This window comes from Myotis daubentonii, chromosome 12 (assembly GCF_963259705.1).
Source record: "Myotis daubentonii chromosome 12, mMyoDau2.1, whole genome shotgun sequence".
NCBI lineage: Eukaryota > Metazoa > Chordata > Mammalia > Chiroptera > Vespertilionidae > Myotis > Myotis daubentonii.
The window spans coordinates 64,333,267-64,357,236 of NC_081851.1; the positions used below are offsets into that span (position 1 = coordinate 64,333,267).

General features: G+C 44.0%; 1 protein-coding gene across 14 annotated transcripts in view; it reads right to left on the reverse strand.

The window, feature by feature from the left end:
• The window catches only part of LTBP1 (latent transforming growth factor beta binding protein 1), a 342,667-nt gene that overhangs the window by 25,670 nt on the left and 293,027 nt on the right, over positions 1 to 23,970 (reverse strand). For 8 of the 14 annotated variants that reach the window (XM_059660158.1, XM_059660159.1, XM_059660162.1 and 5 more), the window contains 5 exons: positions 22,253 to 22,378; positions 18,693 to 18,836; positions 3,506 to 3,682; positions 2,656 to 2,742; positions 167 to 295 (listed from right to left, as the gene is read on the reverse strand). In XM_059660158.1, coding sequence (XP_059516141.1) covers positions 167 to 295; positions 2,656 to 2,742; positions 3,506 to 3,682; positions 18,693 to 18,836; positions 22,253 to 22,378 — 663 coding nt within the window. The remainder of the gene's footprint in view (positions 1 to 166; positions 296 to 2,655; positions 2,743 to 3,505; positions 3,683 to 18,692; positions 18,837 to 22,252; positions 22,379 to 23,970) is intronic. The other 6 variants (XM_059660160.1, XM_059660166.1, XM_059660165.1 and 3 more) reach the window with 2 other exon arrangements.

The window sequence follows — 23,970 nt, forward strand, 5'->3', positions numbered from 1 at the left end:
TTTTTCTTTTCTTAAACCTTGCTCACGAAAAAGATCCATTAAACATTTACACATCTTCGCAACACATGATTTGGGTGCAAAGAAATTGGTTTTGTACGCCCCAGCATGACTTATTTTTTTTCCATCTGTGTATGTTCACAGCACCCTCTATTCTCTTAAAACTCACCAAAGCACTGCAGTTTGACAGGGTCGTAGTATGTCCCTTGCTTACAGTAGCATTCATACCCAGGCTGAGTGTTCAAGCAGAAGCCATTTTTGCAGATTTCTTGTCCAAAAAGCAGGCATTCGTCCGCATCTATTGGGGGTTAGGCGGGGGGGGGGGGGGGGGGGCAGGGGTGAGAAATGGAGCAACAAACAGAGGAGTTGCCTCGGGTCTTTCAGTCAAGAAGAAGCATCTAATCCTGAGCTTCACGCTAGATATTTTTACATTTATATGCCACAGATTCTTAAAGACACAGCAACACAAAATTCTTGAAGTTGGGGCTAATTCACAGAGGTGGAAACATCATCAGGGTTGTCTGTGATATTTAAAGAACAAGGTCCGAAATATCAATAGGGAAGGTCTATCTGTGAAGATGGTGTCTGGGCTGCTCCCGTGTATCTGATGGAACAGTCTATGAAATTCTACAGTGGCACCAGCAATATTCTCTAAAGGGCATGCCTTTGAAGAAATGTGCCTTCCTATAAATACATATTTCGGCCCCTTAATTAGCTGAGACGATGAAAACTCCTGAAAAGAGTTTGATGGAATTTTAAAAGTCTTCTTTCTTGGGGATGATAAGCTAATAAAGGCACAAGCTGCTAAGGGTGTTGGCAGACCCATTCCCCCACAGAATTTAGAATGCTCGGGATACTCAGTGGTAAATTAGAGATAATAGAAACATCTATTTGATAGGACTGGAAGGATTAAGTGGTAGAGAATCCATGTGGAGAATTCAGTATACTAGTACTCGCAAAAAGTGTTACTTATTACTTCTATTATTATTATTATTATTATTATTATTATTATTACCATCAGTTCTTACACTTTAGAGCTAATATCCTCTAGTCCTCATTTTAAAAACTGGAGATTCCAGCCCTGGCTAGTGTTGCTCAGTGGTAGAGCACTGGTCCATACATCAAGGGGTCTCAGGTTCGATTCCCAGTCAAGGGCATGCACCTGGGTTGCAGGTTCTATCCCTGGCCTGGCCCGGTCAGGGCAAGTGTTGGAGGCAACCAGTGGATGTGCCTCTCTCACATCCATGTTTCTCTCTCTTTCTTTTTCTCTCCATCTCCATCCCTCCCTTTCTTCCACGCTCTCTAAAAAAGAACAACAATAAAAAACTGGAGATGAATTGGTCCAAGTTAAACAGCTGGAAAATGGCAAAACCAAGTCCAAAATATAAGGCTGTTTAGATCTGAACCTAATATTCTTCCAATCATTTCCAGTGCTGCTAAAGATAGGGAGAGGAGGAATTTATTTTTCTATAAAAGAGGGGATGACTTTGTGGTGAACTCAGGGCTTCATCTCACAATATAAAGTGAGATTTAACTACATCCGGGCAAAAAAACATATAATATTTGTGACCTTGAAAAACCATTAAACACATATCACCAACCGAGTCTTGTTATTTAATTGGACTAAATCATAGATGTATTTAAAAAACACATATGGAATTTCTTACCCAGCTACTGAATTATACCAAATTATTAAAACACGGTTTTTCCAAAAAGATGAATAAAAAAATGTTTTCCATCCATGTAGTTTTCAATATTAAATTTTACAGAAAAAAAGTCACTTTGTCTATAAAAGGACTTAATATCTCTATCATGGAAATGTCAAAAGTGAGTGGTTAATGAGGAAGTACTCATACATGTGGTTTAAATTTCACCCAAATAAAAAGGCTGCACATTTAATTTAGAATTATAGATTAACAGCACTGAATATATAAAACACATCTACTTTTGCTTTCTTCTTTTCCATTCCTTATTACGAATCTGTGGCCATAAGTAAAAGTTCCTAACAATAGTAGGATGAGTTCTAAAAAAGCAAGAATGCTAGCTTTACTGATGATCATTAAAGACCAATGTGATGACAAATTTATAGTCTTAACATGAGGTTTCTAATATGCTTCTGGAATAAAAGAATAAATTTATTAAGTACAGAATTCTGCATTAGACACACCTTGACATATATTATCTCATTTAGTCCTCATGATACTTTTTTTAAAAATATATTTTTTATTGATTTCAGAGAGGAAGCGAGAGGTAGAGAGATAGAAACATCAATGATGAGAGAGAATCATTGATCGGCTGCCTCCTGCACGCCCCCGCCCGGAGACCGAGCCTGACCCAGGCATGTGCTCTGACCAGGAATCAAACCATGACCTCCTGGTTCAGAGGTTGACACTCAACCACTGAGACACACCAGTTGGGCAACAACTTTTGAGATATCATTCCTGTCCCAGAGCTGGGAACTCAGAAGGTTAAGTGCCTGAAGTTCTAACTCCCAGGCCACGCACAGCCCTGCCCAGACTCCACAGGGGTTCCTTCCAGTGGCCGGATAATCAGTTTCCCTGGCTCAAAAGAACTCTACTTCTGTCTGACCCAGCCATGCTTTTATTTGAGTGTCTGATATGCACACACATTGTAAATTCAGTTCTGCTCGATTCTGACCTTTATAGTCCTTGTCACCAGCTTCATAAGAGGATTCTCCAGTGGGGACAAAACCTTTCCCTCTAGGACACATTTCAGTGAATTCGGCTGATTTCAGGAGAGACAAAGAAAAAAGTTGAAAGAGAAAAACATCAACATCTTCCATAAATTTGTATTTTATCTTATTATGATTTTTTTATTGTTGACAATATTACAGCTATCCCCCACTTTCCGACCTTTTAGCCCCCTCCCCCAACCCCCATCCTACCCCAGGACTCAGTAACTTTAAAACAAATTTTGGCATCTACTTCAGACAAGTAAATTCAGGACAATCTCAAAAATTATGCATTAGGTGCAAATAAAACCAATGACTTCAGAGGCTTACCTATAATTATTTTTATAAAACCTTCCTAGCTCGCCCATATTTTACCTACTCATGTTGTTACTTGGGGTTATGACTTACTTCTCCATTACTGTGGTCTCTAGTATTTTAAAGTTTTAACAGGAATCCATCAAGCGAAATCTTAGCTTAAACATGCAATCGCTAGGTATGGGTCATGCTATGTCGTCGTTATATATAAAAAAGATTGGTTTCCATTTTAAAAAATGGGGTAACATGGAATTCTTTTCCTGCCAAATACAATACTGAACCTCCCTGTAACCGTAAATTCGATGATGGAAAGAACTTTAGGAATGCAATACTGAGGTGATTTTTCCAGCTCTGAATGGAACGCGCTCTAAGGTAGCCTCACTTGAATTCCAGTCGGGCAGCTCCCAGTGAATGCCAGCGTCTCATTCAAGCCAGAATGAGAACACCCCGCCACCACATGACCAAACGCAAGGGCGACACCTCCTCTTAGCCAATGCTTACCAGTCCCCAAGACCGGGCAGGGGAAGATCTCACAGTTGTCTCCCCACCCGGCCCCAGAGGTGCAGCAGCACTCTTGCTTGGTGACGTTGGGGGCCAGCACATTGTCGCAGAGACTGGCGTCGTTGAGATTGTAGTAGCATTCTTTCTTCTCTTCCCTGCTTTGCTCTACTTCCACGTCTAAACAGAGAGCGCAAAGGAAAAGGAGGGTTGACTGGACACATCGGATCTATCGCTCTCACAACAGAGTCGAAGCCACGGTGACAACAAAGACCGGATGGGATAATAATAATAGTGTTTCATGGACAGAAAGCCGCTTCCCACTTTTAGGTCAGATTCTCCCACAGCAAGATACACATGCACTTGAATCCCAAATTTTGGTGGATTTCTAACCCCCACCCCTCCACCCCACCAAGAGTGCAAATCTGTCAAAACCATTTCCTTTTACATTAACCAATGACTCTATTCTTGCACATTTGGCTGTGAGTGAAGTTTCCATACTTGCTTTCTTGCCAAACACAGGCCCATTCCTTACTGAACTATGACACCTACTTAAATCAGTGAAAGTTTTCCCCAACACTTGACGGGAGATGTAGGGCCACACATAATATTTAACCATAGTTATTTGAATCAACCATGCCCCTGATCTTTTCTGAATAGAACAAAGCAGAAGATGGTAACTAGAAAAAAAACAAAACACTGCAGAAACCTAGAATCTATAAAATAACCTTTCATGACTGAAAATCTACTCAAATTGCTGCAAATACAAGGCTTTGAACGAAATAGTGAATGTAAGATAAGCCTCAAGGTAAATTTCAAGGCTTGGTCTACCAGCCGTGGGTAAACTACGGCCCGCGGGCCGGATCCGGCCCGTTCGGCTGTCCTATCCGGCCCGCGGAGCGGAAAGAGCGGAGGGTTCTCTTGCTCTCCCCTCCGCTCCTTCACCAGCAGCAGTGTTAACATGGCAACGTCGGGGAAACACGGACGCAGCTCCTTCTTCTGAGTCCAGTTTAAGAACCCATTGTGGCCGAAACCGGTTTGGCTCAGTGGATAGAGCGTCAGCCTGTGGACTGAAAGGTCCCAGGTTTGATTCCGGTCAAGGGCATGTACCTTGGTTGCGGGCACATCCCCAGTGGGAGATTTGCAGGAGGCAGCTGATCGTTGTTTCTCTCTCATCGATGTTTCTAACTCTCTATCTCTCTCCCTTCCTCTCTGTAAAAAATCAATAAAATATATTAAAAAAAAAAAAAAAGAACCCATTGTGGCCCTCCAGTCAAAAAGTTTGCCCACCCCTGGCTCTAGTCCCTCCCTGCTCCAGTGTGTCCTAGAGGAAAATGCATTCTAACAGACTCAGCTTAACCCTCTGTGATAAAGACAAAGTGATGTGATAGGACACACACGATGAGAACATAACCTGCCTGTTTTTAGATAATACCAGACATGATTTCATCCCATCGGATTTGAAGTCTATGAACAAGTTTGTGCTCTTAAGAAATGATCAATATTTTGTGACTGGACTTGGCAAGTAATCTAATCTCTTCCCTACCAAATGCCATGAAGTTCAAATTACTGTCTATGGTCCAATTAAAATTTGTTCCACTTTTATTTTATAATATATCAGATAAGAAATTCACTAACACCATCACAACTACTTAGGTAATTCTAATGATTTTTTTTTTTTCATGAGAATGCTGCTGTTTCCAGATTCTTGGACCCAAACTGTAGGGACAAAGGGAAAACATTTGCCAGGGAGGATAAGAGTTCTTTTTTTAATAAATATATATTTTTATTTATATCAGAGAGGAAGGGAGAGGGAGAGAGAGAGAGAAACATCAATGATGAGAGAGAATCACTAATTGGCTGCCTCCTGCGCGCCCCCTACTGGGGGTTGAGCCTGCAACCTGGGCATGTGCCCTGACCAGGAATTGAACCGTGACCTCCTGGTTCATAGGCAGATGCTCAACCACTGAGCCACACCAGCTGGGCAAGGAGGATAAGATTTTAATGTCAACATTTACCCTTTTTTTTGAAGTTATTAGATAATTATATTAGGGAAATGTAAGGAATTATTTTCACAATAGCATCATGTATATTTCTTTTGGCAGCATCAGGCTGACCCTGGAACTTGATTAATATACCAAATAGCAAAGGTGTTTTTAAAACATAAGTTAATAAAATTCTCAGAAAAGATGCTGCCCTTTTCTTTCCTCTTCTGGCATTAAAAACAAGCAAGGCAGCAAACAAGCCACGACCATACCCATTGCTCTCCCACACAGAGCATCCACGGGGATGGAAAAGATCCCTCGCACGCTTCAGTCTGGCTCATTCTCCGATTGTTCTGTCTTTGACAGATTTCAGCTTGGACTCTAAGTTAGTGTTAATAGCTGATGACAAATTCAAACGTAGACTAAGTGTCCAGGAAAAAAGCTGAAATGCTGATTCCTCAGAAGCAGCCTGTGAAGTGGTTTTGAATCATTTCCTCCTGTGTGAAGTTGGATCAAACCTGCCACATCCCTCATCTCATCTAGCTTTCCACGTGCGCAGAGGACAGCAATGAGCCTGGCCCACGCCAATGCACGGGCCACCGCCAATTGACTCTCCTCAGGAGGGGCCCGAGCTCTCACACACGGAGTCGCTGGGGAAAACTAAGGGTAGGTATTTTAAATGATTATTAAATCAATCCTGAACTCTGTGGAACATTTCATAAGCTTTCCCCCAACACCTGTGAATAAACTGACACCCTATTACTATTAACAACTCAGCTCAATTATTTTATACAGTTGGCCTAAAAATGCTGCTATTAATGAATGTATTTAGAAGTAGCAATCAAGTCAGCAACACAAGTAGTTTTGCCAGTCAAGTTTACAGTTTGTGCTAAAAGAGGGCTCAAGGACTGTTTTTTCCCACTTGTGTACAAAGTTGTAGGTATGTCATGGTGTTTATTACAAAACTAGAGGCCCGGTGCACGAATTCGTGCGTGGGTGGGGTCTCTTGGCATGGCCGGTGATCGGGGTCGTCTCGCCCAGTCCAGGGGGAGGGACCGCGGGAGGTTGGCTGGCCACAGAGGTTGGCTGTGGGAGCTCACTGACCACCAGGGGGCAGCTCATGTGTTGGGTGTCTGCCCCCTAGTGGTCAGTGCGCATCACAGCAACCGGTGGACTGGTCGTTCGGTCAACCAGTAGTAAAAGTCGCTTAGGCTTTTATATATATAGATGAAATACTATGCAGTTGACAGTGGAGACTGCTAGATTCAGAGATGATCAGAAACCACAGGCTTCTGAGTCAAAGCATGTCAAAAACTATATCTATAGTAAACACTGCTTTCTACAATGTTCGTTAGACCCACAGCATAGGAATGAAGAAATCAAATGATCTTTGCTCTTCTTCCTTTCTTGTTGGACAGAAATTCACAGGTTAGTGCATGGGGAAACAATCAATAATATCACTGTATTATTCTGGTTTTATACTGGTTGTTTCAAGTTTTGCTCTGATTTTTCTTTCCAACCAGTCTGGAAGCTCGATGTTTACACAGCTGAACTCGAGGGCTGGTCAGGCCCTCATCTGTGTTTGGAAAGCGGAGCAAATTCTTTTTCAAAAACTGGTCCACAAGGGTCGTTCTGTGAAAAACTACAATTCCCCTATCTTCCTAACCTTTACATAATGACCTTCCTAGAGCGTTTTTCCACTGCGGGGGAACACTGATCAGTAAATAAAGAGAGTTTAGAAATGTTTCTATTGGAAAATGATTTTAAAAGATCAATGGTTATAGGAAGTGCCAAGCATTAAAAAGATTTTTTTTTCTTAAATACATGATGAATAAAATCAGCCATATTACATATCTCATGCCACGGACTTCTACAAAATATATTACGTCTCCAGTCTTTTCAAACCTGATTTCTCAATTTGTATCTAGAAGTTGGCTTCACATCTGTGTATGAACAATCATTTGTGTATGTTGATCCTGGGGGTATGACTGGCGATAAGAAGCTGAGTTTTTGGAACTTTTCCATGCGTGCTTTTTGGGGAAGAAACTTTTACAGAGTAACTCCATGAGACAGATGGTGCAGGGTAGAGCACCCTCACCTTCCAAAAGAAAAACTGAGCGTGGGTCCAACGTCCCAATGCTTCGTGTTTCTTTAGACTTCTTCTGAGAAGCCCAGCTTCTTAGCTTCTCAACTGGCATGAGTTTGGTTTGGTTTGTCTTTTTTCGCTCTGAGACAAAGCGGGAGGGGGCAGCAGACAATTCGTGCAGGTGTGGAGTTCAGCTGCAATGCCACAGGGCATGGGCGGGTACCCTCGCTCCGAGTAGGAAGGAATGGGTTGCAGCTGTAGGTGCTGCTTATGGAGCTTCTGGAAGCTTCTGGAAGCTCCTCTGGGTTCATCAGACAGAAGAGGGAGTGGTCATTCACTTATAGGATTGTTTCCTTCTTCAGTCTTTCCCCCAGGATATCTAATCTTAGCTTTGCTGCTGGGGTGAGGAAATGGGGAGCTTTTTTTTGGTGAAAGTGGATTCGAGCATCTAAACGGGCCCATCTTTGCTTTCACGTTCCATTTGCAATGTGTTCTGAAGGCCTCCTGAGCTGGTCCTCCCAGAGTCACTGGGGCAGGCATGATCATGACAATGACCAAAGAGCAACCTCACAAATATGTGAGAGTACACAGTGTCCCCGGATGAGAGCACCTGCCTGCTATAGTCCTGAAAAAGACATCAGTTCACGCAACTCTGCGATGGGGTAATGGTGTTCCGTAAGCTCCTTTCAACAGACTTAGGAAGCTTTCTTCTCTTCTTTATTTTTTAAATCACCACAGGCACTGATGTTTTCTATCAACTCGTGTTTTTATGAGAAAAGGAATTCTAGAGTAATATTCCAAGGAGGAGTAAAAGAGAACTTGGCAATGCATGCCTTCCTTTATTCTCCCCCTAGTTTTCTTATTCAAGGACTTGGAAAATGAAATGTGTGTGTGTGTGTGTGTGTGTGCATGTGTGTGTGTGAGAGAGAGAGAGAGAGAGAGAGAGAGAGAGAGAGAGAGAGAGAGAGAGAGAAGTGGAATTCAGGAGAAGCCATGGGTGAGTTCCAGAAAACAAGCACAGCCAATAGGAACGGACTGGATAAGAAGGGATGCAAAGAAAAAGGAAGTCTGTAGAAAGGTGGTAATTTCAGCTGGTAAAAGATATGAAAAAAGTCAAAATAAAGGTTACAGAGCAAAGCACAAGAGAAAAAATACTTTGAGAAAAGATTTCTCCACACAGTTCCCATTTTTAAAGAGGTCAGTTGGGTAGGGAGTCAGCCCACGACAGCGCTGGGAGAATAAGACCTGGGAACCTAAGCCACACTGTGGAAGGATGGGCTGAGTAAGGCAATCATGGAAGGCTCCCCGGAGGAGTTGATGGTCGAGCCAAGTTCTTGAAAAATACATTTTTAAAAAATTGGCCAGCAAATAAAGTGTGATAGGGGTGAGGAGGAGTCAAAATACAACTGCACCCTGTGCAGGTGGACCAGGGTGAGGGGTGTCCGGTTTGCAGAAGGAGTAACACTGTGAGTGTGAGAACCTGGGGGATGGGGCAGGAATGCATTAACAGGTGAACAGGTGATGGCTGTGTTTCTGACTTAGGTGCTGGGGTAGAAGACAGTGCCAGTTTCTCCTGAGGCCTCAGGACCTCACATTCCAAAGGCCTCACCATAAATACTTGCTAGATGCAGTGGAGGATATTTCGTTGTTGTTTTTTTCTGGTGAAGGGGTCAGAAGAGAAAGGGAGAAGTAAGCCTAATATAGGAATGCACTGGGGAGAAGAGAAAGTCTGTGATTTATGGAGATGCTACTAAAAACTGGAAATGTGAGGGTAAGACAAGTGGGCAGGTGTGGGTGAAAGAGACTCCTGAGAGCCGAATAAAGCATTGTGGAGAAAGAAAATGGGGGAGACACATTGTCGTGGGTGGGAACAGGAAGCACCTGTGGAGATGGAGAAATGAGCAGACGTCACAGCAACACAAGTCCTGTGTTATGGACAGGTGCGCATCGCAAGGGCCGGTACAGAGGATCGTGAGCATTAACCCACGCTGGGAGAGACATGTGCAATGTTTGGAAACATCTAGAAATGTACAAACCAGCCCAGCTAGTGTTGCTCAGTGGTTGAGTGTCGACCTATAAACCAGGAGATCACAGTTGGATTCCCGGTCAGGGCACATGCCAGGGTTATAAGGCTCAATCCCCAGTGGGGGCCATGTAGGAGGCAGCCGATCAATGATTCTCTTTCATCATTGATGTTTCTCTCTCTCTCCCTCTCCCTTCCACTCTGAAATCAATAAAAATATATTTTAAAAAATAATAAAAATATATATTTAAAAAAAATAATAATACAAAAAAAAATGTATGTTTTTTACTGATTTCAGAGAGGAAGGGAGAGGGAGTGAGAGATAGAAATATTAATGATGAGAGAGAATCATTGTCCGACTGCCTACTGCCCACCCCACACTGGGGATTGAGCCTGCAACCCGGGCATATGCCCTTGACCAGAATTGAATTCCGGACCCTTCGGTCTGAAGGCCGACACTCTGTCCACTGAGCCAAACCGGCTAGGGCTTTTAAAAAAATTTACAAACCATTCCTCTTCAGGCCTTTTTTTATGGTAAATTCTAGGATACAAAATGCATTTCTAATGCAAAGGTGTGCGTGTCTCTTGCAGTATTAAGATAAAATGGTTTATTTATATAGTTTGAGTCTGTGATTTTGATCTATTGATAGATCAGTTCATTCAAATATCAACGTGTCTTTATTAAAAGCTCAGGTATCATTTTAGAAACTATATGTAAGAAGCAGAAAAATTTCATAAAAATAAAAGCATGGTTTGGTAATTAGCAAATTCTTCTCACTATACTCTTTGAATGTGAGAAGAAACCTGACCCAACTTAAAAAAAAAAAAAACAACAACCTACAAAACAACAAATGATCACATTTTCTTCAGTCTTCCCTACATTTATGGTATAGATCCACTACAAATACCCATTAAGACCTCTGGAGTTTTATGGCATTTTACAGTGTTTGCATTCCAAACAATGTGGTCTCGCTGTCTTTAATTTTTTTTCCTACCAAAGGTTTTTTTTTCCAATCAGAAATTATTTTGAAAAAACTCTCTTAATGTTAATTGATTTCACAGGTTAACCAAACGCATTAGAAAAATAATCCTACTCTGCCAAATATAACAGTTGCATGATATTATGTGGTTTCCTGCCTTAAAAAATATGTACACACACAGAACCTGTAGTGGGCCTCGATAGGAACAGAGAAACCAGAATGCTGTTTGGGTCCGGCTGTCAGAACCAGGAGGATTGACTGGCCCGCGTCCCCTGGGAGCAGGGAAATGCTCCTTTCTCTTTTGTGCCACGTGCAATGTAACCAAAGCACCTGGAGGAACTGTCCGCCCTACAAACAAGTGTGAATAGAAATTCCTCACTGAAATGTGGCCCCTTTATAACTTTGATAAAAGGAATAGTTACTTTTACTTTATGCAACTAGCAGGGGACGAGATGTTGGGGCACACAAGGGACACATTCTCCAATGTGGAGAGGCAATTTTATTCAGCAGCTGCAGAGTGTCGCCATAGGTCATGGGTTGCAGGGGATGCAAAGAGAAATAAGACAGAGGAAAAGTGGCCATGCTGCCTGCTAATAGATTTGGCCCTCGCGCTGTAAGCAGCAGGAAGCAGTTGAAAGTGTAAAGAAGGATTGAAAACCAGATGTATGTTTCGAAAATGTCAACAGTGGCAGTGGTGTGGGGATGGGAGGGGCAAGATGAGAAGTCAGCTGGCACCTGCTGTGGTCAGGGAAGAGAGGCTGAAGGACTGGGGGGACCGTGGTAACGGAGGAGCAGGGAGAGATCGGAAGGATACTATTGAGGTAGAAGTGGCAGGATGTTAGGATGGCTTGGATGGAAGGGGAGAAAAATCAAATCTGACTTCAGGATTTCCAGTATTTTTGTTGTTGCTTGTTTTTATGTTAATCCATTGATATTTTAAGAGAGAGTGGAAGAGTGAAAGGGAGGGGGGAGAGACAGAGAGAAACTTTGATGTGAAAGAGACACACTGATTGGTTGCTTCCCATACATGCCCCAACCGGGGCCAGGGATTGAGCCTACAACAGAGGTACATGCCTTTGACCAGAATTGAACCTGTGACCCTTCAGTCCGAGGACCTACACTCCAACCACTGAACCAAGCAGGCTGGGGCAGGATTTCCAGTTTTGATGGTTAGCAATTAATGAATGAACATAGAGAGAGTTACTGGAGAAGGAACAGTAATTAATTTTGTTTTGGATAATTTCAGGCAGAGACGCTTACAAGACACCCCAGAGAAAGGTCCGATGACTGGCAGCTGGAAATAGAGGTGGAGGCAGAAGGTGTTTGCTTGGCAGTCCACATCGGAGAAGAAAATCTCCCAGGAGAAGAACTAGAGTAAAAGAGAGGGCTGAACATGCAACTCCCTGGGGCACTATTGTTTAAGGAATGGGCAACAGAAAAGGAGTCTGAGAATAAGACAGAAAAAGAACAGTCCGAGGGGTGGGAGGATAAGGGAGGAGTAATGTCCTAAAATCAGTCAAGGGGGAAAGCAGGTGAAGGAAATGGGAATCCACTGTCATCATTTCTGAAGATGGAGCCTGCGATGAGATGGGTGGCTCACTGATGACCGCAAGAAAGGAGTATCAGGCAGGTGGAGCATGTGAGGGCTGATCTCAGCGTGTGGGGGATCGAGTGGAGGGGAGTTCTGCTGAGGTAGGTGGAGCATGGATGTCGCTTCAAAGCCTGGAGGTCGGCCTGGGTACAGGTTATCCCTGGATGGCGGCTCTGAGGGGATTTCCTTTTTTGATATATTTTTTGCATTTGCCAGTTTTCTAACAAGCATGTGCATTGTTTTAATAATCAGAACAAAGCAAAGAAATGAAGTGAAAAGGAAGCCAGTTTTTAGGAGAATCTGGTGGCATGGTGTCCTCTATCTTGAGAAACAGATGGAAGTGGAAAGAGGTTGGAGTTGGGGTCCTCTGCCGATTCTGCCCACACTGGCTAGGTGACCCCGAGAATGGCCTCCTGACCTGTAAACAAAGGAGCTGGGCTGGAGACCATGAAGGTGGGTCTAGATGTAGAAATCTGGGGTCTGGCTTGTGATGTGAGAGTAAGTTCTCAAATAGAGTAAGAAAACGGATATTTAAGGAAACCCTGTAGTGCATTTTGTGAAGAACAATCATTTCATAAGGCAAATATTCGTTCCAGTTTCTATTTTATAATTTCTGATCTTGTTTATTTGCATTTCTGTTTTTAAAATATGTTTTTATTGATTTCTAGAGAGAGGAAGGGAAAGGGGGAGAGAGAAACATCCATGGGTTGCCTCCTGTACATCTCCTACTAGGGATTGAGCCCACAATCCTGCATGTGCCCCAACCAGGAATCGAACCTGCGACCTCTCCTTGCATGGGATGATGCTCAACTAACTGAGCCACACCGACCAGGGCTATTTGCATTTCTTAACAGTGAGGAAGAATAATTACTTTATAATGCGAAGAATCACTCCAATTTATATGTTTTATAATTTCTGATCCTGTTTATTTGCTTTTCTTAAACACCTACATCGATTATAATACCTATCTCTTTTGCATTCTTTTTATTATACCTTCTGTTTTAAAAATAAAATCCAGTCCCTACCACAGCATCTGTGCACTAATCAAGGCAGAGAATAGCATTTTGTGGGTGAGGCCTGAAGGCTGCAGTTGCCCAGACTAAATGTTTACTGCTTCTTTGAGAGTGCCCGAGGACATAAAGTTTTTATGGAGCAATTATCGCAGGCACTAAGGAAATAAAAGCATCAGGCTATATTTCATATCCATACCCTCTTCCATGTGATGAGTGGTCTGGTATGGACATTTCTTAGTTGTTTCTGTTTCGGGTGCTTTTAGGCAATGCATGGCCATGGAAATTAGTGGCCAAAGGCCCAGGCAGTGAAAAACATTAGACCAGACCTAACAAAAAGGGTAGGTAAAAGCCAAGAAGTCGTTTAGGAATAAAAATCGTAGGACATTAAAGTTCAAAAGCACCTTGAAGGTCCGCCTGGGACAAAGTCCTGCTGGAAGTGGGTGCCTGTCTGCCAGTGGGTGTCCCACCTGTCCTAGGGCAACGATTTTCAACCTCTTCCATCTCATGGCACATCCAAGCCAATTGCTAAAATTCTGAGGCACATGGAAAAATAAATTCTATGTTTTGCTGATCTTACAAAAAACAAAGGTTGTCATTTTTTTTAGTTGACAATCTAAGGGAAAAGAGGCCAGTGCCCCTGACTAAGTCAGGTACTGTGTGTTTTAACAATTCTTGTGGCACACCAGTCAAAAAATTACTGCTCTAGGGCAACACCCAGGATTTCATGAGACAGGTATTTTGACAGCTATCTATTTACTGGAAAGTTCTTCTGCATCCTGACCTGAAATCTGCCTTCCTGACACCCACCCGTTAGGTCCAGTTCTGCCCACAGTGTGAAACCACTTGAGATTATTATGCGACTGCTCATCCTTGGAATGTTAAATGGCAACTTTATCTTCCCTTTCTTAAACACTTTTCACGAAGGATGAGGTCTGTTAGCCTATCATGGATATAATAAAGTTCATTTGAATCCTTATTTAAAAACTTAGACCTGGCATAAGATGGTTCATTTTATGTAACAGCAGACTCTCTGGCTGCAGTGGAATACAACTCTTAACTGGCCTCCATTTAACCCACTTGTTGGATTAGCCAATGTTCTCTGGTGCCCTGAGAAACATCCTGGCTAATGCTCACAGCGGGTAGAATGCTCACGGCCAGTCGGCAGCTCTTGTGGGGGGTCTACATAACTTCTGTTATTACATGTTGACCAGTATGTTGACCAAGTCTCAGCTACATTTATTCTCAAACATTGTGTGCCAGTGTGTTGATTACTGTAGTTCCATAATCAAGTAGTATATAAACCAATAAAATACAAGTGTGAGTAGAAGAGTTGTTTCTAGAACGCGTTAAAGTTTTAGAAAGACTACAGTTTGTTCAGTTAAAAGAATGCTACCAAATGGGTATGGATAAGACAACTGCAAAAAAAATTGAGAAAAACCGCAACAATCCAGAGGAATGTTCCACTCATTTACTTCCGCAAAGGCCTTTGCATTCGCACTCCCTTTAATGTTGGCAGTGGAGATAATGCATCATAGATATGGCTCATGCAAGACAAGCCAGGCAGAACTCTTAACAGTGAACTTCTACTCAAAGCCAGACCTTGGCCCTTCCTCAAAGATTGGTGAATGAATTTACATTTACATGCTTTAAGTTGAATTTTAAATATTTAAAATATGTCTTCTCCTTTTTATGATTTTCAGCTTTAATCAACTTTTTCAAACAACGGATCAATTATTGCCTCTGAAGTCAGGGAGAAGGTTCCCACTAGAGTTTCTAGCTGACCTGTCTCTCAGGACACTTAAAAAGTCCATATAATCAAGTTTTCCAAGATCTATACAAATTGAGGTCTGGTAGAAATCAGAGATACCAGGAACTATAGGAATTAGTAAGACTCACCAATTACTGTTTAGTTAGATTATATTGATATAAACCAATGAAACAACTGGGTATGTAGAGGATTTAGCAGAAGCCAGAGAACTATGGGGAAAATATACAAGAAACCCATAAATAAAAGCGTTAGATATAATATTAAGGTAAAAGTATGTATTCATTGGCAGACAAGCTTTATGAAGCTGCGTATTCAAAATAATGTTCCTTGAAAAAGCAGGGGAAGAACTGTCCAGAAAGGGAATTTATCAACGAGAGAGAAAGGAGACTCAGGGAGGGGGAAAGGCAAAGGGACTTGCTTATAGAAACACAAAAAACAGTAGGTGAGGAACAAGGCTTACAAAAATAATCATGTAAAGTTTTAAGAAGTAGTTGTCAGTGAACTAGTCCGGTTCACCAACAATGGTTCTGATGGACAATGACCCCATTGTTACAACTCTAAAAAAACAGGAGCAAGCTTTAGGATCCCAGACAGATAATCTAATTGAAGCTATGTGAACTGAATGAACCATTTCTTGACATTACTAAAACATTCTAGCAAGAAAAAATATTTGCAGTTAAAAGGTGGACCATTTCAGAAGAGCTCATCAAAGGATGAGAAACAGACATCCCTTAAGGGTTTGCATTATAGCTCACTACTTGATGACTTGACTTTATATAGTACTTTGCCATTGATGAAGGGCTACTACATATATACTTTTTTAAAAAAAATTACCGAAACCCTCTGAGGTAAATATAACCTTCCGATTTCACTGGTGAGAAAATCAGAACTCACAGATGTTGAATGACAAGCCCAAGCTCACACAGCTGGAAAGTTGTTAGCAGACCAGAGCCCCGGCCATTCCAATTTACAGTCTTACAAAGAGTTTGGAAAATAAACGGAAAAAGTAAACGTTCCATTAATTCCAACAATCATTTTATGTATTCTACCCCCTTCCGTCCCTCCACAGACTGTGATCACTGGAATATCTTATTTTTTTCCTTCGCATTGTATCACATGCATTTATCATGACTACCTGATCTTCATATAGTTCATTTAATGACCATATGAAAGGCGCACCGCCCGCCTCTCCGGGCGGTGCGGGGGGAGGAGTCTGACCGCCTGGCTCTGAAATCCCTCCGCGCCCGCCGTAGGGCCTGGCCTCCCCGGAGCGGTCGAGTCTCCGGACCGGCTGCGCGGTGGCCGGCGGCGGGCCGAGGGGTGGGGGCCTGGCGGCGACCGACCACAGGGGAGGTCATGGGGGCGGAAGGCCTCACCGCCTCGCTCTTTCCTCCCTTCCCCCGTGGTCGGCTCCCCGCTTGCCCGCGCTGAGGCCGAGGGTCCATGCGGCCCTCGGGGCCCAGTCGGGGGGGACCGGGGCCTGCGTGGGCCGACCGCCGGGCCCCATGTGGGGGGCCATCCTGCCTTGTGGCGAGTTCGAGCAGCAGCAGCAGGAGCCAGACAAGGACTGCGCCCTCCATCTTGCCTTGGGGTCTCCATCTTGGGACAGGACCATGTGCACCCTCCATCTTGCCTTGGGTCCTCCATTTTGGGATGGGGCCACGTGCTTCCTCACGGGAAGAAGCCGCTGCTAGCCACACCCAGGATTTCTCTGAATTAACCAATGGTAATCAAGGGAAGTGCACGCCATCACTATGACCACATCCTGTACCGACTCGCGCCTGGCCAATCAGCCGGGCCCACAGTGCCCTCTCCTGCCCTCACTCCATCCCCCTTTAAAACCCCCTGTCCCATCAGGCCTCGCTCTCTCTGCCACTGGACTTTCCGCTGTGTCGGTGGGTCTGGTGAACGGGGAGCGCAGGCCGGCTTGCATAATAAAGGACTCTTTGCTTTTGCATCGGACTGACTGGCTCCCTGGGGGTCTTGGGAACTTTGAAATCTGGGCACAACACATACAAATATTATGACATGCGAATTATTTCAGTCAAAATAATACAACGGGTGAGGTGTTACTCCATAAAACCAAAGATCAATAAGAAGAAGACAGTTACTTAATCCATCCCGTTATTGGTCAACCAGGTTTTTGATGCTTGCTTTGTGTTTGCTTTTTGCTATTAAGATGATGTGTTTCCTACAAGGGAGTACCCATACGACTGTCAGCTGATTTCTCAAAAGAAACTTTGCAGCCCAGAAGGGAGTGGCAAGAAATATTCAAAGTGATGAATATCAAGAACCTACAACCAAGATTACTTTATCCAGCAAAGCTATCATTCAGAATTGAAGGTCAGATAAAGAGCTTCACAGATAAGGAAAAGCTAAAGGAGTTCATCACCACCAAACCAGTATTATATGAAATGCTGAAAGGTATCCTTTAAGAAGAGGAAGAAGAAGAAAAAGGTAAAGATACAAATTATGAACAACAAATACGCATTTATCAACAAGTGAATCTAAGAATCAAGTGAATAAATAATCTGATGATCAGAATGAACTGTTGATTATAATAGAATCAGGGACATAGAAAGGGAATGGACTGACTATTCTTGGGGGGGAAAGGGGTGTGGGAGATGCGGGAAGAGACTGGACAAAAACCGTGCACCTATGGATGAGGACAGTGGGTGGGGAGTGAGGGCCGAGGGTGGGGTGGGAACTGGGAGGAACAAGAGGAACAAATGTAATAATCTGAACAATAAAGATTTAATTAAAAAAAAAAGATGATGTGTTTCAGTCCCTGAATGGAGAGCAGCCCCTCCCTCCAGAAACACTCTGTTCTCCTTCGAAATGCCCGTGTATTGCTGTCTGCTCATTTAAATCTGCACTCCCCACTTCCTGTAGTTAATCCCTGAGAAATCAAGTGTGTGTGGATGAAAACATGTACTTTTAGATTTTCCTCCTTATTACTTGCAAAGACAATTATTTTACCCAGAACACGTGCACCCTATGATGGAACAGTGAAAGCTTTCTCAGAAACGTGGATAAAAATCAACTGAGATTGAGCAAGAAAGCAAAATGGTCTGTGTGTCACTTTAGCCGGCTCTCAGAGGGCCACTCAGTCTTTTGCTTTTCTTAAAACACAGCCAAGCTATGGCGACGTGGCACAAACTACAAGGGCGATCTGGAAGCTGATGAATTTATCTGGAAAAGCATCATTTCCCCACTGCAATGCGCGCCATTGACGACGGCCCAGATGAAATTTTAAATGAGTGCAAACACAGCCGCTCTCTAGGCCAAATTCTGGGAAAACACCTCAAGAATTCCAAGTGGAAATCTTTGTAGATCCTGAGAGGCTCATATGTTGCTCCTCATTTAGAGAAATGTCAAGATACACGTCTCTGAGGACCAGGAGAGAAGGGTTATGCCACACAATGAGATGATGCTTGTGAGACCCCAAGCGATGGCTCTCTGAGTTTTAAGCAATTCCCAGTAAATGCTCTCATCACTTTGGATCCCGCACCCTAAGTCATGGCACCTCTGGGTTGGGAAGCACAGGAGGGACCACCTAGTCCTCACCCACCTCCTAAATCCACTAATAAGGCAGGCTGGGAAGAGCACAGAAGCTTCCAGGGACAGCGTGTGCCAGAACATTTGGTTACTTCTTACCTCACTGCAGAGTGTTTGGCCCAAACCAATGCACGTACCGATCCCGGAGAGCAGCCCTGCCCCCTCCACAGGGGCCCCGTGACTTACCCGCGGGGGCCCGGGAGCGGCACTGCCCGGTCATGGGGCTGTACTCCTGGGTTTCGTCCGCGCACACACACAGGAAGGAGCCTTCCACGTTTTCACAAAAGGCTTCGCCACACACGCCACTGAGCAGTTCACATTCGTTCACATCTGGAAAAGGGAGCACAGACCAAGTCAGACGGGGGCCTCACTCCTTTGCTTGACCAGCTGTGCCGAGGCTGGTGGCACTGGCTGAGAACCAGGACCCCCAGCGAGCAGTCGGGCCCTGCTGCCCCTCAAGGTAGGGCTGTGCATTTGGTTTGTATGAAAGAGCCATGAAAATGCAAAGCGAAGTTTCCAAATTCCAATTCTGGCTTTAAGGAACATCCCAGAACTGTGCTGCAAGCATCCTACGCACCTTTGGTGCTTTAGTTTTCGCCTCCCTAAGTTATTGACATAACGAGGTCTTATAACCCACACTCCTCCTCTCAGTTCTTAATTCAAGGAAAATCACCATCACTGGCACTCTGAAAACCATACACTCCTTTAAATTCATTTTTAAGAAATGGCTTTAAATCCACGTAAATGTCTGAAAATCATTTCCTAGCAGCCAAGACATCCATCATTTAACAACCAGCAGTCAGGTTGTGTAAAGACCCCGTAAGTATTCACTGGGTCCCACTCACATACAACAAACTGGTTCGATGACTCCTCACTGGTTTCGCCCTGCCTTTGAAAATCCTGTTGGTGTCCCACAGCCAAGGAATCTACTGGTGAGTGTGTTTGATTCAACATTATGCAAGTGCACAGCCCAAAAGAAAGCCTAATGCGATGTTCGACCTGGCCCAATGCTACCTCTCACCTTTACTCCTCCTAAGAAATGTTATGAATGCAGGCCCCATGCAGCAGAGCCCCTGGCTGACACCTGAAATGCTCATGTGCTTTATGCCTTCCCCCTGTGCAACAGCGGCTTTCAGGAGCACACTCTGAGGCCGCGAATACGAAGTTAAACATCTGAGCAATTCGCCAAACCCCTCAGAAAACACATCCTGTTTTCACCTGCTCCGCTCAGTTAATTGAACACAAAGTTTATGTATCTTGACTTATTTGAATAATTACTCAGTTTTCCATTTCATTGCGTATATAAACAGATAAAAACCAAAACGAGCTGGGTTTCGCTAGTTAAAAGATACTGCAACATAAAGTAAAGCAACGAGTTAGTATATTTAATCAACCTAGACAGTCATAATTTAGACCAGAAGAACTGACTTTAGAAATCTGCCAGTTCACATTGATCAGTTTTAGGTCAATGTCCAATGGAACTTTGGACTTTCCAACTGGTGTTATTTACAAGGCTCCCCCATCAGGCTGCATTCATTCAACCCCAAAATATTTTCTAGTTGAGTTCTAGGGGCCTAGGCACTGGGGGAAAAAATCATGAGTCAGGCGGCCCAACTCCTGACTTCATGAAGCTTATAGTCAAGTCAGGGAAGTTAATCAGATAAGCAGATAGGCCGTGATAAGTGCCAAGCACAAACAGTACAGAGCACTATGAAAGCACAAGACAGTGGGCCTTCGGTGCAGGGTGGGTAGGGAAATGGTTGGGAGGGAGCTCTACCTGAAGGATATAGAGGTGATGATAAGAGGGGGTGGAGGTGGGGGGAGGCAGTCAGGGTCCTAGTAGAAGAAACAGCATGGCCAACGGTTGGTATCAAGGCTGATTCATCCCTTACATCCTACAGAACACCAGTATAGTGAGTTGCACATGATAGGTGCTCAGTTAATATTTTGGAAGGCATGCACACACAGGCAAAAGGACACCTGCTGAGTTCCCTAAAATGACGAAAACGATTTCTTTACTAAGGGTGGCGTTTTGTGTGCCACAATGAAACATCGACACGGGCTCAGTGAATTCATCCGGCTGCCTAGAAATGAGGTTTGAGAGCTGTGTGAAGTCAGTGGCTTGAGATCCCAATAAGTGACAGTTAAACAATATTTACCGAGCACCTATGACAGGCCAAACCGGTGGAGAGAGAAAGTTCTCAGTCACATGGCGCTCACTGCCTTGGAGAAGGTGGCTGCCGGCAGCACACATGTGATTAAATTATTCCCCCCAAAAGGGTGTCCGTTCTGCAATAGAATTTGCTCAAGGTATTCTGGAAGCAGGAGGAGGGTCACAGCTCAGTTGGAGAGTGAGAGGTGGCACAGGGGTGGTGTGTGGGAGGAGATGGCATCTCTCCTCCAGCTCCGGCTCCGGCTCCGGCAATGAGTGGGGTGAGTTCAGGCTCTGGGAAGGGGAATTTTCGAGGACCTTCTCAACAGAGTGAGCAAACAACAGCCAAGGAACCGCACAGTCGCACGAGCAAGCGCAAGCAGTTTTACGTGGCTGGAGCATAAAAGGTGAGGAGAGACAAGGTGAGGCTGAGAAGGTAAGTGGGGGTCAGGTCACATGACCTATTTAGTCACAATATTTAGGGAGTATCAGATGACTTTCACCGCTGGCATTTCAGTGCAATGGAGACTAAAACAGCAACTGGCAGTAGCGATGATGACAGTGTTACCTCAAAAGCGGTGATTAGTCAAGTGAGTTTTTCATTAAATTTCCAAATGCCTAGGTTTTGTCTTCCCAGTGAGATCTGGATGGGACCTGAATGAATGCTTTCATTGCAAATTTGCCACAGAATGAACAGAGCTATTTTTCTTAATTAAGAAGAATCAAGAAAATGCCTGGCTATCTGGGAAGTTTTTAATTGAAGAACCTTTCTTCTCTTTCCCATTGAATTGCTCTATGTTATTAATGTGCTTCATAATGAATGTGATTTAAAGAAACCACAGCTGGTCAGAAAATGAAATGCAACATCCCCTCTTCTCATGTGCATATGCTGGGCCATGTCTTACCGTGGTCAGCAAACTGCGGCTCTTTGGCCCCTTGAGTGTGGCTCTTCCTAAGCCTTAGGAGTACCCTAATTAAGTGAATAACAATGTACCTACCTATATAGTTTAAGTTTAAAAAATTTGGCTCTCAAAAGAAATTTCAATCATTGCACTGTTTTGATATTTGGCTCTGTTGACTAATGAGTTTGCCGACCACTGTCCTAGGACATCTGATGACATTCAAGATTCATTTGCCTGTCCATCAGAGGAGTGAAGAAATGCAGTTGCCCAATCCAACGCATGGCTCCTGGGTGTCACTCCTGGAAACCGAAATTCCTGCCAACACCCCTCCTTACAGGCACTGCCTGAGGAGGTGCCCAGTGAAGACAGGCAAGCTCTGCCCCACACCAGACTCTGTTTCCGGTGCAGGAGGGGCCTGAGAGTTCTGCACACTCAGCTAAGAGCTTAAACAGATGTTCTCCCTACTACACGTCTAAATTCAAAGTTACACGTCTATACTTCTTAATGTCCCTAGCCATTTCAGAAGCCATAGGACCTTTTCATACATCCCCACATTGTGTGACAACATCCAATCGCGATGAAATTCTGTCTGGATTACCTTGCTGGTAGTCTCTCCTGTTGTTGATAGCTTTGGTTTCTTTTCCATGCGGAGATAGGAAGCGTGTTGGGGGGAAAAAAGTCTAAAAACTCACCCACACACCCTTGCCCATCCTGCGGGGCCTGAAAGCCCTGATAACAGAGGCAGCGGAAGGAGCCGGCCGTATTGTCACAAAACCCGTGCCTGTCACAGACAGTGTTGTTTACACACTCATCAATATCTGCAAAAAAGACACAAAACACAGACTGACAAACACCAGGTAGGAATGGATACACAGGCGCTTCCACACACCCCGGTTAGTATGACATGATCATGGTTACACAGAATGAACTTTAAAAACATTTTACACAGCAATAAAATGTTTTGATGGAAATGTCTTACTAGACAAAACACTGGGTTCTAGGAGAAAACATTTACTTTTTTCTCAGGAAATGTTTTCAAACGGAAACAACGGCTACAATGGTCACACTCAGTTATTTTCTCAATGTTTTTAATTCTTTATTTTGAAGGAGAACTGTCTCTCTCTACAAGGGACAAATGGGAAGGTACTGCCACCTGTGTTGATTGTGGTAAATTCTAAACCGTTCTATCTGCAGAGTTGGAGGCTGAAAGAAGTTGTTGCCTGCCTGGGCAATGGTTACTCAACTCCATGGATGACCTTGATCAAGTCTAGCTAGTATTCCCAAGAGAGGGAAGAGAAGAAGGTGGGGGAAGGAGAGGAGAGGGCGAAAGCAGAGGGGAAGGAGAGGAGAGAGAGGGATAGTGGGGAAGAAGAGGGAAGAAGAGCAGGCAAGAGGGAGTGGGAAGGGACAGAGAATCTGATGAGTTCAGCGGTGTAGCCACTGAACTCATTGTAGCCACTCAAGGTCTTCAATGTTAATGCTGCTCCACCTGACCAGCCAGTGGCCAAACCTGTAAATCCATTGTGTTCTGTATAAATTCTGTGACATAGATAGTGGTCCCTGGCCTCTCCTTGCCCCCCATTAATAAAAATCTACACTAATAAAAGGGTAATATGCTAATTAGGACGAACGTCTTCTGGATGTCCATCCAGACGTCCATCCGGACAAAGCCACAGTGGCTGCAAGGCCCGGGACTCACGGCAGCTGTGGGCTCAGGCAGCTGCAAGGCCCAGGACTCACGGCAGCCACCGCGACTGGCAATGGCAGCAGCAGCAGCAGGGTGATAGAGGCGGCGCCTTCCCCTGATCATCCTGGTCGCCTCCACAGAGGGAGGCCAGACTGCAGTTTAGGCCCGTTGCCCCTGGGCAATGGGCCTAAGCCATCAGTAGGACATCCCCTGAGGGTTCCTGGACTGTGAGAGGGGGCAGGCCAGGCTAAGGGACACCACTCCCCCTCCAGTGCATGAATTTTCATGCACCAGACCTCTAGTGTTCTCATAAAAGTGATGTCTCAATGACAACGTCACAAAAGGACTGTTAGATATAGTTCTTCTTTATCTTCTTCTTCAGTTTCCCTGCCATTCTTTCATTTCTGACCTCCTGTTTACTGTGCACTCCCTTCTGTCCTGTCTGCCTCTGGACCTCACAGTCCCAAAATACAGGTTTTGGGAGAAATAGTTAAGAAAATGCAATGACTGTATCCAAATCTGGTAGAAGGTAGTGTTTTTATGTTCAAGTAATGAAACAAGAAAACAAACGATAAAGGAAATGATGGGCTAAATTGCACTTGACAGAATTTGGTTTTCGAGAGTTAATGTTAATAAAATTGAGCTTTTCTTGTTTTAATCTTTTTAAGCTGATTCCAAGAAACTTTCTAAGGAAAAATTCAGCGATTTTCGGCAGCTGTCTCA